This window comes from Patagioenas fasciata, chromosome 5 (genome assembly GCF_037038585.1).
Source record: "Patagioenas fasciata isolate bPatFas1 chromosome 5, bPatFas1.hap1, whole genome shotgun sequence".
NCBI lineage: Eukaryota > Metazoa > Chordata > Aves > Columbiformes > Columbidae > Patagioenas > Patagioenas fasciata.
In genome coordinates, this window is record NC_092524.1 from 55,891,187 (window position 1) to 55,908,669 (window position 17,483).

The 17,483-nt window shown below is 41.6% G+C and overlaps 1 protein-coding gene across 11 annotated transcripts in view; it reads left to right on the forward strand.

Annotated features, from left to right (window-relative positions):
• TUNAR (transmembrane neural differentiation associated intracellular calcium regulator) overlaps positions 1–8,131 on the forward strand; it is a 165,239-nt gene extending 157,108 nt beyond the window's left edge. For 8 of the 11 annotated variants that reach the window (XM_071809613.1, XM_071809611.1, XM_071809617.1 and 5 more), the window contains one exon: positions 6,593–8,131. In XM_071809613.1, the coding sequence (XP_071665714.1) occupies positions 6,593–6,778 (186 nt within the window). In that variant the 3' untranslated portion in view covers positions 6,779–8,131. Of the gene's footprint in view, positions 1–5,972; positions 6,300–6,592 lie in introns of those variants that run through there. The other 3 variants (XM_071809620.1, XR_011739428.1, XR_011739427.1) reach the window with 3 other exon arrangements.
• Positions 8,132–17,483: the final 9,352 nt, after the last annotated feature.

The following is a 17,483-nucleotide window of genomic DNA, read 5'->3' on the forward strand; positions in this document are numbered from 1 at the left end:
CAGCCAGGGGGAGGCAAAAACAGCTGCCAGAACAAACTGGATCACTCATGGTGGAGGCCAGGATGAGCCCTGTAGTGCATTACTGATTTGAATTCTGCCCTCTCAGAATAGCCTCTTTGCTGCTGAGTGCTTCCCTTTATTCTAGAGGAGGTCTCACATTGCTGAGACCTTGGGAAATATCCTGGCTGTGGTGCTATAAATAGCGTGTATTTCCCACTGACTAAAACCCTCCAGCACAGCAGCAGCCTGACGTGCATTTACTTTCCTGCTTGAGGACTACGTAAGTGCTTGTGTCCTCTCTCCGCTGAGACGTCTCATGGCTTCAGGCACCCGTCTCGCTGCTGGGGAGTGTTATTGAACCTGGCTTACGTTCATGCTCTTTCTGATCTTGTTTTTCTAATGAAACTCCACTCCCTGGGCACCTTTCCTTGTCTCCCCTCTCCCTTCTCTTATGGCAGGTCTGCCTTTCTCAGGTGTTCTGATTTCTACCATGAGTTTCTGCTCATGTCATTTTGATTAATCAGCTTGTCATATGTACTGCACACAGCCTGTGCAAACTGCTGTGTCTGAATGAGCTTTTAGTGAAGCTTCTCATGGCTCCAGAGATTCTTCTGGCCTTATCTTGCACTTACATAGTGCCTTTAAGTTCCATGAAGTACAACTCTAAATATAAATATATGTCCCTACACCCACCAGTGTTTCTCTGAGCAGGGCCTCAACTGATAGCTGACAGCGCATTTTATTAGTGGAGTTTAGGAAAGGACTTCTCCAGTCAATTTAGCACTAGGATGGTAAGTGGATACAAAATCATCACAGAAGTGAGAATATGCCAACGTAATCCCTAGAATGAGGACTGCTAACAAGCACAAACATGTTCGAAAATTTTGCCTTCCTCCTACAAGCCACTGGCAGCAGTTGTGGTACCCACTTCACTGCCCTGCTCAGCACCTTGCCTGGGGCTGTGCAGGACTTGAGCTGAGCACCCAGCTTTCACAAGTCTGCCCTTGAAGAAAATGAGGTTAAAAGAACTTGTCAGGAGTAAAGGAACAAAACTCTGCTTGGTTGTGATGTTCAAGTGTGGTTAAATCCTTAAGGACTCTCTCCTCCCTGCTTGGGAATTCTAGCACTTCTTTGTGAGATAAGGGAAGGTATCAGTTCCAGCAGCCCCTGAACTCAAACTCTGCTTTGTACGATTTCTGTTGCACTCTTCAGTTTGCTAATCAAAACAAGTTTCTACGGTGTGTTTCTTATACCCAGGGGGTGGAACTATCCTCAGAAAATTAAAGCTCTCTTATCTCTTAATGTGTCATCACAACTAATAGCCTGGGGACTGTAAACAAGTTTAAATATCAAAACAATTTGGCTGGTGATTGTCTGTGATTATGGATTAAGAATAGAAAATTTGTGCTCACTGATATTCATGCTAGATTGAATAAGGAGTCAGATCCTCAACCGGAGTAAACAGAGGTAGCTCAGCTGAACTCAGGAGAGGAAGGCTGCTTTGTACTAACTGAGCATCTGACCCTGGGAGCTTTTCAGAAGTTTTTGTTGTTGTTTTTCTAAGTACCAGATAATACAGGACAGCTGGGGCTGATTGGGACGAGCACTGAGGGCCCCAGCAGAGCCTGGACCATCCTCCTCTCCTCTGACTTCCCAGGAACTCTCCTTCTGCTTCTGCTGGCTGCATCCTCCACTCCAGCCTCCTTAGGGACCTCATAAATAATGGCTTAGAAGAGAAATTATTTTAGATTACAAAACTTTTTAAAGACCAAGTCAAGGTACCAACATATTCAAAAGCTGACAGATATGTCATGGCAGGTACTTTGAGAGGGTTGTGCTTTGTATCTTCGATGTGACAAACATAGTCTAGTAAATTCACAGAGGTACACTTTCTGCTGTCTTTTGCAAAGCCCTGCCATTAAACCATCACATGTAGCTCAGTCACTACTCCCACTGAGAATGAAGGGATGAGTAAGGCTTATTTCATCTTGCTAGAAATGCTTCACCTAGTTCACTGGACTGTTTGCAATGACAGTGATGTGCAATAGGTCCCACAGATTTGGGGACATGGTAATGGGTGTATTTTATGGCACTGCTGGATTTGAATTTTTTCATGTTAACAGCTCCCCCTTTTTAAAGTATTTGTGAGGCCTCACTTCTATTAGGGATCATTTTCTGAAATAGTCTGGGCAGTCCTTCAAAGAATCCCACAGATGAGAAACTGAGGCGGAGAGAGACTAAGTGAATTTCCCATAGATATATCAGGAGTCAGCAGTAGTGCTACGAGATAAATAGTGCAAGAGCATTCTAACCACTGAACTGTACTTTTCTCCCCTATGCAATGCAAAATACACGGAATACATATATTTCCATTGATAGCTTTTTGGAATATATATCTTTTCAAAAGGCTGATGTTAGCTTCATGATGAATCTTGCAAAATGAAGTAGGAAACATTAATTTTGAAGTAGCAGGAAAGTGCTTTCCTAATGAAGTAGTAATTGAATAAGTATAGTTATTAAACAACTGGTAAATCTAGTGCTCTCTAGCCCTCTTATCTCAGCATTTCCATCAGCAGTTTTGGGTAAGGAGAAGTAGTGTTTCTGACAAGTATGAAGTCCCACCAGATATATATAAAAGGAGCAATGTGTCATAAGGGTCTTAAAATTATGAAACAATGTCAAATAAAGGAAATCAATTTCCAGAGGAGAATAATAAAGGCTGAAAAAAGGTACCCAGAAAGCCAGAAGACTTTTCTGTTTTCTTAATTGGTGTAATTATACTAAAACTGACAGCAAATATTTTCCCAGTAGCAAAAACCACCCACAAACTCCAGCCAGCCAAAATACCGCTCTAAGCATGAGATCTGTGAAGGTTAAAGGCTCGAGTCTGCCATTAGGCGAGTGCTCCTTTTCTCCCAAGGTCAGTCCTTAAAAGTGGAGAAGTAATTTTGATTCTGGTCTCCTCACAGTTCGAAGTTAACACTCACCCTGATATCAACAGTGCTATATTTGGCAAAGTACTAATATAATTGTGTTTTGTCCTGATCATGTCCTGTTTGAATGTTAAAGGGCTCTTAATATCAAGCCCATTGCGCCCTGTCTCTCTCATAGCTTTTGTCTGGACTCCTGCTCCCATGGACTGAAATTTCTTTTATTGAAATGCTCACGGAGCACACCTTTGGGTGTAATTTCAACCAAAAAAGGGTGCAGTTCGTTCAGTCCCAGGCTGCATCATAGTGTGAGCCGAATACAGCACATAGGCATGGCTGGAGCAACAGAGATGGCCTCCAACAAATCACACTTTGCATCAGCCCATGTATAAACTCTTAACTGCTGTTGCCTCCTTGTTGTTCTTTCATGCTCATCATTACCCCAGTCACCAGCGTCTCTGTGCATATTTTGCTGCATCACACTGGGGACCTTCTACCTCAGTTAAGGCTCCTCAGTGGGATAGAAATAATCTGGCAACCTGAGATGTGTTGGCAGAGTTTGGATCTCAAACCGCTCAGTATCTCCTCGCTAATAACTAAAACTTGCAAAGAAGAAAAAAGTGATTGTACAACCTCAGATCACAGATCATGCAGCCTGGGAACCACCCCTCTCACAGTGACCAGCAATGGGTGCCTGGGAAAGACTTCAGTTACAAAGCAAGGATGTGGTAGCTCTTCCCTAGAATACTTTTTTCGCTTCCAAAAAATTCACAGCTCAAGGATTCCCTAAGCCAGTGGCTTTGTCTTTATATCTAATAGCTTTAGTTATTTTTTTTCTTTTGTGAATGATTTAGCTACTTTTTACATTTATGTTAATTTTAGGATCTCCAATGCCCTGTAGGAAAGATTTTGACACTAACTTCATGCTGCACAGTTTGATTTTATTAAGAAAAGACTAGAGATGCTCGTAAGAAGGGTTCAGAAGCCCCCATGCTGCCTCTGATCACATTAATCCTAGAAACAGGATTGCCTAGCACCTGTGGTGCAGAGTCACCATACTCAAGAATGTTGGTGGATACAGTGCATGGGCAAACCCACCTCAGCTGGGGCTCTGTGCTGCTCTGTGTGGCTTTAGGTTGATGTGAATGGGAAACTCTTCCCAAACCATGGGATACAGAGAGACCTATTGTACCATCTCCAGCTTTTTTCAGAGCCAGAAGGGCTATCCATAAGATGCTTGGGTATGGCCATAATGCTGGGGGAGCCAGAGTGCTGAATCAAGAGTGCTTGGCTTTTGTGGGAACCAGCCAGCAAAGACTTCACCCTCCCCTCAAATCCTTGCATTCCAGGCCTCAGATTTTATCAGATCGTATTTGTGTTCCCACTTGATTTTTCAAATAAACAGTGAAATGCAAACATTTGGCCAGAGGGAAAAACTCTCAGTTACTGAAGGGGAAAAGAACATGATATCCAAATGACTCATGGCTTTGTGAGTGAAGTAACGGCTGTATGTCATAGCTTGGGATATGGGTTTGTGGTCCGATGCCACATGGAGTGGATATGCTTGGGCTGTGAGGTTAATGTAAATGGCTTTGGTAGGAATTCTCCTGTGACTTCCCAGAACCAATTTTCTCGTTAAGCTAACACTGACTGCATGGTGGCAATTGATAAGATAGGAAGGGCACCCACCACATGAAACCAAGCCCTCCTCTGGACACCAGCTGGGGGAGAATATGACAAAGACCTTCAGCCGCTAGGAGAGGCAGATTGTGCAGAAAAGAGCCGTAGGTGGCTGTGGCTGGAGGAACTGGGGGGATCAGGGAGTTTCTGAGGGCTGGAAGGAAACCTGGAGGAGAGGGCAACAGGAGCCAGTGTCCCTGGGAGGTGCTTGGTGCCTCTGAAGCTTTGCTGTCGTGGGGGAAGTTACCCGAAGACCTGCTGGATGAACATGGTCTAAAATCTGATGCAGTTCCCCTCTGCCTGGCTGCCCTTGCTTCTGCTGACTTGCACCTGCTGTGTGTACCTTCAGGTTACTGACTGCCTTGTTCTTGTTTTCCTCTGAATCACTTGGTGACGCTAAGGCAAAACACACAAATGCTAACGCAAGCATAAGTATAAAGGCCAGTGGCACCTCCGCAGGCCCCCGCTTCTGCCTTATTCACCACTAATCACTTGTACCTGCTGGGATTCAACCATGACACCCATTCTAGGAAGTTGCCAGCAGATACTTATCCTATATATGAACAACTTGCAGATGTGACAAAATACAGTTTGTTTTGTCTGGATTCTCTGTTTTTCCTTTCAGTTCCTCCATCGCAGGATTTCCTCACCTCTCCCACTCCTTTCCAGCCTTTTGGTGCTCTGGTTGCTGCTCTGTGGCTGTGCAGCCCAGGAGCTCAGTGGAGCTGCAGGTCAGAGCTCTCCGCTGGTGACACCTGTGTGCCCATGCAGATGGTGGCCTGTTCTTGGGGAGCCCTCACCACCCCGAACATACATTCTGCATGGGATCTAGTGGTTTTGCTTCATGGGTTAGTGGAGGGAGGAATGAGGGAAGTGCCTGTGTCCCCTTTCTCCTCCAACCAAACCCCTCTTATAGGCAGGAGCTGTTGGGGTGCACTTTTTGCTGCACCCTACCACCGCTTACTGCAGCAGAAACACCACGAGATATGGTTTACGGCTTGGGAGACAACAGCACGGCATCGTCTGAACCCAGCTGTTGGCAGAACAGTTTGCACTGGGACATCAGCCAAATTTTTTCAGTTTTCTGGGGCGCTCTGGTTTGTTCATGAGATTAGAATTTGCAGCATTAGATAAACACAGATAGATGGAATTTATCCATTTCTAATTTGAACAATCAAATGTTTACCCAGGTCTCAGCGGCTGGCTGGAAGACCAAGTAAGCTTCTTTGTCTGTGGCTCCAGCAGTGCTGGGAGTCAGGGTTAGTCCTGCACTTGAATAATCTTTTCTTTTAAGCAGTTCAGGGGCTGGAGCTGCTTGGGAAATGGCTGTATCCTCCCTGCAGGCAGATCAATACATTTCAGCTCACTGCACTGCAAGTAACTTTTCATCGTACATTAAGAATGAGGAAAATAAAAGCCAAGATGGATGTTATTTTGGTTTTGCTTTTATTTTGAATTATTTATTGGAAGTCACTGCTATCTTCCTTCTCGTCAGGAGACAAAATGTCTTTGTCTGTGCTGTTTTTTCCTATTAAAAAGAAACAAGATCTTCCCAGTTTTATTTCTCTCGTCCACTTGCTTCTTGGCACCGATGTATAAAACTAGTGTCTCTGCAACTTGACAAGGTGGTCTCCAGAGGTCCCAGAACAGATGAAGTCCCCACTGATTCCAGTAGGCGTCACCTCAATGGTACATTTCTAATCAAGTTTATAATGACATTGCTGATGAATTATATGCGTTATGAATGATTGCTGATACAAAAGCAGAGAGTGTTATTGAGGGTTATAAGTAATCTACAGGCTAGCTGAACTATCATTTTAATTAAGCATTTACTAACTAGCTAGTAAAAATATTAATCCTTTTAAAGCGAACCCTTAATATAACACATTTGGGGCAAAAGTTCTGCAGTTGGGTCCACTGTTAATATGAGCTTGGAAACTCAAACTAACAACCCATTTTGATGTTTTTCTGCCTAAATCTAGGTTATCCTGAAGGGGACGATAAAGAAACTGGCCACCAAGATGGTAATCACTAGTGGAAATGAAGAAGATAAAGGCAGTCAAGAAAAGGAAAGCAAAGAAGAAACCATCTTGGCGATGCTTGGAATTATTGGGACAATTCTGAACCTCATTGTGATCATTTTTGTGTATATTTACACAACGTTGTGAACTGAGAGGCATGCAAATAGACCAGATAAAACAGCCATTAAGAGTGACGACAAACATTGCTAACTATTGACAAGTTGTTTAATCAGAATTGACTCTGTATTATATTAACACATCATAAAAGCACTGCCTGCAGGCAGCGAAGGCTGAAGCACAACTAATTTAACAAGACTTCTTCACACAGTAACAAGCTTAACTCTTCTGTCCTGCCCTCTTCCTTTCAGTTTGGTTTTCGGTTTGGGGGAAAATGACTGCAATTATGTAAATTGTAGCTTTGAAGAAATCCACCAGGGATATGTTGTTTTAACACAATTCAAAGGAAACAAAACAAAAACAAAACCAGAAAGAAACTGTACACTATATATAATTAGAAATGTATACTGTATACTCGCAGAGATTGAACTCCAAGATAGCTTCATAGCACAGATCACGTGTCTGTTAGGTCAAACGATTTTTTTCTCATGGTTTTTGCTTTTACTTACATTGAATCTGACAAGCTTTTTATTTAGAACGAACATATGGTGCAATCATGAAAAAACAATTCCATTGAGCAAGGTCTGCCTAAACCTGATAAAATGTTGGGAGAAATACATTACATGGTTATTTTTCCTTTCTCATTTGCTTAACATCTGTGTCTGTTCATACCAATGTTTATAAATATATATTTTTAATAAATGTGCTATATTTTTAGCATGAACCAAATATTTGAAGACACTCGTATTCATGCAGCTAAATTTTGTTTGATGAAGTGCCCTTTTTGACAATGGATGTTATTTTTCTCAGCAATTATACAGCAGTCTTGTTTGCAGCCCTCTCACTGTAGTCTGAAGCAAGCTCATATCATGCTCATATGCATGACTTGAAGTTGGAATGTCAGCTGAAAAACATTGCTGCTTAATACGGGAAATAGCAAAACATTGTAAGGTGACCTTTGGAGACTGGTTGCAGAAAGAAGGCTCTATTCATAGTTTAAAAAGAAAAGGCAAATGGAAGAAATATTGAAGTGTCTCACAAAATATTATGAAATTCACAGAATTTGTGGCTTTCAAAGTCTGGTCACACTCTCTAAGTACTTATATTGAGAGAAATGAGCAGAGGTTTATGCAGTTGAAAAGAGACGTTTAGAGAACTTGTAGTGAGGGGCTTAAGTGAAATCCAGATTGTAAATACAGAGTATATTTTAAATGTGAGGATAATTAACCCTTTACACTTCTCTGATGTGCTTTATCTGAGGTTGGTGCAGTGAAATTCTATGACTTGTGTTTTTGGCAGGAATGTACAATGATGATGATCACAATTTTTCTTCAGAGTTCAATACCTATAAATATATGAAGCATTAAAAATATGAGACCTCAATTCTGCCTCAAGCTGCCTAAGTACATTGCCCATTAACTCTGACATAGTCTCTTAAAAAACAGGTCAATTAATTGTTTACTGACTGTGGTTTGGATTGCATCTTCACATGCACAAGGGGGATTGCTATTGAAGCAGCTTGAGCTGTAAAAAGTTTGCTCCTAAAACTCACTGATTTCAGTGATCAGTCCTGTCCCTCTGGAATCAGTCATCAGCTTTTCACTGATTTCCAGGGACTAGGGCTGGTCTCAAAAATACAGAACTTCATTGTGGGAAATAAGAGCAAGCCTGGAAAACCCTGAGGGGCACCTCTCATAAACACGGGTCTCTTGTGGTGTTGCACATTCAATAAGAAAACCATTAGGAGAAGGGAAAAGGTCAGTAAATGAATTAAAATGAAATCCAAGATGAAGACTGAAGAAAAAAGAGCAAACATAATCTCATGTCAATGAAAACAGGACAGGGTGAGAGAGGTGAGAAAATGAGCAGAGATTTGAACAAGCAGAGAATGGCACAGAAAGAAGGTGCTGAGCATGCCGAGGTAGCTGAGGAAACATTTGTGCTTCCTTGATTGTGGGAGAGCTGCAGATTTGGAGCAGGTGAGAAACATTAGTGGCACAGTTCTGTGGAGCTGATTAAGCTGAGGTTGGTTTTTAACTTATAGTTATTTATTGGTAATTCTACGGAATTAGCAAACTCTGCTTTTTGATCATCCTGAATGAAAAAAAATGGCTAAAATATATTTGTCTCCACTTTACATTTTCCTTCTGGTTAAACTACTGCTGATCAGGGTATGTGGCAATGGCCCTGGCGCTCGTGTCCCAGAGCACACCTGCACATGCTGCAGACACCTGGCAATCCCCAGCCTGCCACTGCCGCTGGTGGGATCCTCTCTGCAGGTGTTTCTCTTGAACTTCTCTGCCTCCTTTTCCAGCAAACTCCGAATCACTCTGTGGGTGGCTTATACTCATATTCTAGAGGAGAAGCATGGGAAAGAGCAGTGTCCGAGGCAAGAGATGAGCTCTCATGCTCGATGTTTCCTTACCTCTGTCTGCATCAAGTGACCATATTTGTCACCTTCTTGTGAGCATGAAGATGCTTAACGAATGAAATTTAATTAAGTACTTCTATTACTATTCTAAATTAAAGCTCTGCATTATAAAACAACATAAAACATCCCTCACCACCCCACCCTCCCCCAAAGTAACATAGAAACTTTTGCTGCTCATCACAGTTGCGCTCCTTCGGACATGGCCCAGCATCTTCACCAAGACAAGCACTGGAAATACCCAAATGTGTTTAAGCTGAACTGGTGGGTCACAAAGCCCAAGGACTCTGTGTTCACTCTGCCTTTCCAAACAGAGCCATTAGGGGAAGAGTTTCTGGCTATGGGTGTGTTGTACTTTGTTAGCGTAGGCAGTGTGTTCAGGTGTCTGCCACCCTGCACCGTCAGCAGCCATGTGCTCCACGCTTTGCCACCGGGATTTTATTGCACCCTGAAACAGGAAGAAAGCTTTATCCCATTCCATTAAAAGTTTAACACTTAATATTTTAGTTTTATGGGTTTCTGTTCACAGATAGTTCTAGAAATATCCTGGGGCAAGTACCTCTTAAGTAGATTCATTAAGTATTCATTTAACTAAAAATGAATGGTTTCTTTTGAGGGCCATTCCTTTACCTTTTATTTGGTATTCATGATATGAGAAAAGTATGTTTGCAAGAATGACTGTGGGAGGAAAATGCTCCATACAAAGATCTGAAGTATACCTACCCAGGCAGATACACGCAGGCCTGAATACCAGCTGGAGCCAAATTACCTAAATTACCCTTGTGCTTTTTACATGAGCCATTTTCAGCATGCACCTATAAGTAATATTCAACTAGGTAACATATATATCATGGATACCTTATAGTCAGTGACTACAGTATAGATAGTTGAATAAAACTTCTTATTTCAGATGCTGAATGGTAAATCTGCTTTGGCAAGGAAAAAGCCGATAGTCTCATTTTTGGCTTTACTTGTAGATAATGGAGATAGTTTCCAAAGTACATTTTTAAAAATAAAATATTACTCCATTAGTGACAGGAACTTTCATGTTTGCATTTGAGTAGAAGGAAATTAATATCCAATATCTTAATAAGATATGAAAACATCACATTTTGCTTCTGTCAACTAAGAATGCCATTTCATTTTTAAATTATCCTATGTAGCTTGATTGTTTGTGTTATCGGAACGAAAAATTTTTCCTGAGGTGACAGGAAGGTGACATTCTCCCCACTAGTGCCTGGTGTGTTGTCTGGTGGGTACAGAATACTTTAAGAAAGAAGAAGATATAACTATATAAATCACATTATGCACACAACAAAGTGAAGAGAAAGACTACCTCCGTCATCTCTGGTTCCTAAAACTGCCACTGAAAATTCATTATTTCAGGAGTCATGTTTTCATACAGGAATATATCTTCTTATGTACCAGCCAACAGGGCAGCTTTTGCTCCTTCTGCCTGTACCTCTGCAGCAGTGCGCAGCTCATCGCACCTTAGGACGGTTTTTATGTGTACCCAGCTTGGGAGCCTCTGGAAGCCTCTGGAAGCTGCTGGTTTGATTTACTGTGGCATAAATGTCTTCTATGGGGCAGAGTTTTATTATTTTAAGGATAGTCAGTAAACATATTCTGATAACTAGGGCATGCTTTACTGGTTGAATTCCCAGACCCATCCCTCCACTGGACCACAGGTAAAATTTTGATTCAGTAGACATCCAATTTAAAAAACCACTTCAGTTACTTCATAATGAAACTTTGGCAAGAAGCATTGCTTAAGTCCAAGTGTCTTACATTTCCTTTTAATCCATCCATGTCAGGAGGTCTCATAATTTCTGAGTGAGAATTGGCGTTTGAGAGTGCATTGTGGTATAAGCAGAGAACTTGGCCCAGAGAGGGGAACAGGGATCAGAAGTAACTGAGTTAAACCCCCAGGGAGGCAGCACTGCAGAATTTACTAATTAAATAGTTTGAAGCTTGGCTGGAGTACTTTGTTTCTGACTAGCCAGTATCTTGGAGGAAGAAAAAAATATTGTTCCTTGGAAAGTTTCTGAAAGAAATACATCTAACTGAAAGAAAGAACCTCATTGAAAATGTTTCAGCAGCAATTTCCAGTAGTAACCTTCCAAAGAAAACACCAACCAGGCCTCCAAGTGGCTCTGGCTCTCTTCCCAAGTATACTCCTGGCAGCCCAGGAACACACTGCACATATATGTAATCACTTCTTGTTTACTGAGAGGCTTTTTCTTCTTTGGAGCAGAATGCAGAGGTCTACAAAAATTAACCAATATAAGGAATAGTACATTATGCAGTCTTAAAAAAAGGAAAAACAAAACAAAACACAAAAAAGCTGTTCACCCTTATTTCCAGCAGATACCCTGCAGACACCCTGCAGAACCAGCACTGCTTCTGTGCCTGGCTGTGCATTTTGGAGGCTCTTCCCAAAGGCTTTTACAAACTCAGTATAGCTTTTCTTCCCCACCACCGATGCACGAGAAACAAAACCTGTTCACCATGGAAACCTCCATGCCAGGCTGAAATCCCAGATGCATCCGTACATATTTATCTACACATGAACCATCTGGTATCCAATAAGACCCTCCTTGTCTTAAGCATTATGTTTGCTTGTTTTCATTTCACCGGGGGACTCCGTGAAAGGCGATTTGTAGGGTTGAAAGCACCCAACTGTTCCCAATGATACAACTTTACATAATCCAGCTGTTGCCTAGAAAGGTGCCTGCTCATCCTGAAATATGCCTGTGGATTGACATGTACGTGGCACACAGTCCTCCATGTGTAGCCTGTCACTGACAGAGTGTCCATGATTGCAAAGGGTTTGGGTTTGGGCTGTAACTGGTCCCTACAGCAGGATTTTGTACCAAAGCCTGGATCCCAAGTCAAGCTCTGTATAGTGAAAGGATATCCCGCCACAGAAGCTACTTAGCTTTGTTCACAGCACTGAGGTCCCTTCTTCTGCAACCAGTACAAGTTCAGTTTAAGATGATCCATGCACCACCCTGACTCACTCCTCCTTGAGAGCACCAGAGCTCCCTTCCATGTGGGTGAGGGAAACAGCTTTGGACTTCCTTTATCTCCTAGAATAATGAACAAAGTCCCTCCCACAAGAGATAGCAGCAGGAGTATCCATTGTTTGGTGAGAAAAATTAGGTCATTTGCCTGGAGTGCTGGCAGAGACACTTTTTCCTACTATCATCCTACACAGCCTGGGAAATGCAAGTTTACTACGTGGTCTCTGGGTTGTCCGCAGGCTCAGTCACCAGTTAGACTCAGGCGGACCTGTTTTATGATGCTTAGACTTTGTTATACTCAAATGCCTCCTGGAGCCAGGTCTCCAGGAACAGATTAAAGGCCCAGATATCTTAATCTGGCCTTGATACCATGAAGCTGTCACAATAAAAAGAGCCTCAGACATTGTCAGTCTCTGACAGCAGTGTCAATGGACCAGCATGACCTTGGGACACCAGATGGGAACCACCATGGCAGGGTTCATGCAGAGTAAGCTTTCCACACTACTTACTTACCTTCTTGAGGAGCAACAGTATTATGGTGGATTGATATTGGTGGTGGGCAAATGTAATAAAATGTTTGTGCAGCAAACTTAATGAGAAAAGATTTATAAATAATTCTGGCTTTGTCAATTTAAGATATGAATTAAAATTTACTATATATGTTTTCAAATTTTAATGTGCTGCCTTTTTTTCCTGTTACTAATCCATTCAATTTCAGTTTTGCAGATGCTATTCTTATTTCTGTAATAATGATGGCAATGCAAAAATGTTGGTATTGGATCCATAAGGAAAGAATGAAGACAGCGTTGTGGATGTTTTGTTAATTTGATATTGTGGGCAAGAAAAGATAGTCAGTGGTTTTCTTTGCATCCAGTGCACATTGTCAGCAGTATTTTTATAACAATTTGATACCATTATTTCTGGAGCCTAAAGGAATTCTGTGAGACAACGATTCAGCATTTAGAGCTGTGCATTTTCAAACAAATGTCAGCAAACAGAGAAGAATATGAAGTGTTTGCGTTAGCTAAAAGAAGACAATGTCAGACATACGTATTTTTAGTAGATTCAAACTCAAAATTGAGACCACAAAACTATTATTCTTACACTGCTGCTGACATTGCATAATACACACCAGGACATAATTTAGATGCTCACTCTGCTGAGACTATGCATGTACATAACTCAGACTAAGGTACTAAGTTCCTTTACCGTCAATACGCATACGAACAGGTATTTACAGGTTTGGGGCATTAGCTGATAATTCAGCTATAGAAACAAGGCAAATAATCAGACAGGGAAAAATACTACATTTCCTGTACAATGAGATATTTCTCTTTGCCTCATTTACCTTATTTTCAGTTGATCTGTTTGAGACTATATCGTTGATAAGAACGATGCTAAAGCCTGTCTAACATAACCAATGAAAGAATCAAGACAATGGAATATTCAGTCTACATCTTCCATCAGAAACTAGGCATTTCCTTAAACTGCTTTGAAAAAATTGCAGTGCTGAATATTTTACATTTTCCTTTATATGAATCACCACCAGCCATCTCACTAAGTCATCAGTGGCTTTATCATATTTCTATTTGATTGTGTGATAATATTTATGTATAGTTTTCACTGAGCTGTGCAAACACTAGCAAATGGATTTTGCATCCTTTGTCACTTTCTAGGTTTTGTGAGCCTCTTTCTCATACATACTGATCTCCTGTTTTAAAGGTCAGGAAGAGAAATATAACCACATCCTTAGAGCAACATACAATTTTGCACACCTCACTACAAGTTTAGGTAGAAAATGTATGGCCTTTTACACAAAACAGGGGGTCTTATTTCTTGAGCCTCTTTACATGGACAGCCCCAAGTGACCCTAATACTGTGCTGAGTATGACAGTCCTACAAGATTATGTTCTTCCAATTTTAGAAAAAAGAGTTTAGCTGTCAAACTCCTTGAAGCGGTGCATTGCACCATCTTTGCAATTTACAGAGCAAGCCAAAAAATCTGATGACCGTAGATGGTGCTCAGCTCCTGGCTGACCTTCCCCCATGGTGCAGCAGCCCTTCGTGCACCCTGACAGACCAAGTGCCCGGTGCCCTTTATACTTGATGAAAGGCAACCATAGTCAGCAATTAACTTTCCAAAATTTGAAATATCACCATTACTAATATGCCTGGTTCCATTGGTGCAAAGACTTAAAATAACACCGCAGCTATTACCAAGGCAGTAGCCAAACACTAGCATGACTCAACACAGAACCCTTACTGTTCTGTTTGGGTGTTAAAACACCCAAACTTGGGGCTTTCCTCCCTCTGTGATGACCTCTCATCGCCAGAGATGCTGAGAAAGTGCTTTTTCTACCTATTGAATATTTGCTTTTTTTTTGAAATAGTTTTCGACCTGAGCTGAAGCAAAACCTTCAGTAGTTTGGAGATTGTCACAGAACGGGATTCCGAAACAATTGTTTGTTGAAATTTGTTTTTATTTTTTTTAAACATATTTTGGTTTGGATGTTTTCGTTTTCTTAATAGAAAAATAATTTCAAACTGAAAAGTTGTTTCAGATTAAAATAAAAACTAAAAGTTCAAAAAAGCTATAATACTTTGCCCACGTTTTTTCCTGCATAAATTTTCATTGGCATGAAGGAAATTCTGTGGAGGTAAAAAAACGCAAACTTTTTGTTGAGTTGTCACCTTCTCACTGAAAAATACCTGGATTACACTGTTCGGACTCATTCTCTCAATTGTCAGTAGTCCTTGTGTATGTGGTAGAAGGTATCAAATAAAGATTCCTGACATTCTTTCATTTCTTCACCTATGTTTTCGCATTTCTCCACTTTCACAAAGATAGACAGTACCTCTTGGCACCAGCCACAAACCCTGCAACTCTTCTGCTTTAACCTTGGCATCATGGTTTCCTCCCTGAGGTGGCTGTCTCATGCCTATGGAGCTCAAACCAGAGGCTGTGTCCAGGCAGCTGGAGCCCTCAGCTCTGCCTCCCTCCCTGGGGATGGCGTCCCATCAACAAACAAAACTACTCAGCAAGAGGGAGTGCCGGCTGCAGGAGGCGGAGACTCAGCTTATAAGATTTGCAGAGTATTCAGCCCGGAATGTAATCTTTTTTTTCCTTCCACTCATAAATATTTTGTAAGCTGAGACCACCCCTCACTGCATAACTCTTGTGCGTCAGACTGCTTCTCCCACGAGTTCAGGAGCACTAAAGTGAGGTGGAAAGCAAGAGGTGGTGAGATGCCTGCTTGTTGTTGACAACCCTGTGACAAATCTTCAGAGGTACAAAACTCAGCCTGTGAGCCTGCAGCTGCCTCCTCCCCGCGCCTGGCTCTTGGCCTCATTGTTCCTCGTGCTCTCAGGGGAGCGGGGCAAGTGTGCACATTTTTCCCATCCTAATCGAGTTACGTGCTCAGCTGGCTTTGCTGTGGTGAGAGTGACGATGGCAAAGGCCAGGACATTGGGGGACCACAGCTGGGGTGTCTCTGGGCTCTGAAAGGTTTCTGTTCAGCATCAAAGTCCTGCCATGATCGGTGGCCACCTCATACTTCTGTGGAGCGTATCTGTCAGTCATTGGTACCAGAGCTCCACATTTCATGCTGCGCAGGTTATGATTTCAGAGGGAAAGCGTGTGACATCTTTATTTGTCAGTGTTTTTTAAATGCTACTCTAAAGAAGCAAAGAAACCCCAATGCCTAATATAAAACAGAAAAAAAGCCAGAGAGTGCTAAGGTGCCCCTGAACGTCCCTCCCCTCTTTTTTGAGAAGTGGCTTCAAGAAGCTTTTAAGGGCCCTTGGCAGCAGCTGGTGTCACTCTTATCCCCAGCAGCCACCACTGCTCTGAATCAAGTGGAAATGGTGTCTTCCTGAACAGGACTCTGTCTCTCTGAGGATGCTGAATTATGCTGCAATCTCCCACTCTTTATATTTTCCTGTAGATATATTTCCCTACACATGCTGTTTCTCTCCTTGGTAGAGTTTGAAAAGGGAACAGGTTTCTGCATCCCTGCATTCCCCAGACTCCTGTCACCTCTCTGTGGCAGGGTGGATGGAAGGACCGTGGGGGAAAGGTCTGGGAATCCAGCTGAGAAATTTGTTTCTGTCTGGCTTTGGGTTCTCAGATCATTTAGGGATAATTTTTAAATCCAACTCAGCTTTTAAGAGTCACTTATATGAGTCTTATTTGAGTTGTGAGCACTTTAATGATGTGGTATTATAAGAATTTTATAGTAGTGTGTTTCATCCACAGTGCCAGAAGTGCTCACAAATCCTTGGTGTAAATGCTAGAATATTCCCCTCATCTCAGACACATAATGAGGTATGGAAAGAGGAATCAGAATAGAAGAGGTTAGTCATTAAATTGATTTAAATATTGTTGCTTGTAATGAAAACAGAAGGTCCCAGCATAATCAATGACAAAAGTAGGGTTGATTTGATGCCACAAAACCTGAAGAGAATCAAAATGCCATGTTATTAAAATACCATAATTTTTCTGACTTTGAAAATCAGGGATGCAGCTAATAATTCTGTTTCAGAGACAGACATCTCTGCAGTTACCAAATGAGCTCAAAAATTCCTTATAACTGATTGTCCCTTTGCAGAACATAGCAAAGGATCAAAAAACAATGACCCTTGTGCTGTAATTCCACTGCCTGGAAACTAAATAAAGAAATCAATAAGCATGCAGGTTGTTTCTCCATCAGCCCATGCTGTGTTTACAGGAGGAGGTACTGAAGTGTGGCTAACAGTAAAACAGTCTGACTAGTACTTCACAATATCCTTTCAGATCAGTAACTTTTTATTTATAGTTCCTGTCTTGTATACAGAAGATGGATATTATTCTTTTCAATCAGATAGTTTCTTCCTTCTGTTCATCTTTTTATTCATCAAGTTCTACATGATAATATTGGTGTTGATATGTCATTGCAGAGAAACAGTTTTAAGAAATTAAATAAGTCCAGATGTAAAAGTAAAATATATGTCAGTTTATATCAATCAATTCAAGCTACATGGAACTAAATGTGTAGAACCCTGTAAGCAATAAGCACTTTTTAGAAACCAAGGTTTCCTAAGGAGTGGTGGAGACGGAAGGATGTACAGCATGTGTCACTGAAAACTATCTTGGAAATTTTTTTTTATTATTTAAAAGTTAAATGCATCAGTTCACTTCAGTGGTTTTTTTTTTGTATGATTCTTTATATTACATTGACGTCCATGTAGGGTGGTGTTGCCCAGCTGTCACTCCAGCCCGTACTAAAGCTGCGTGACTGGAGCTGAA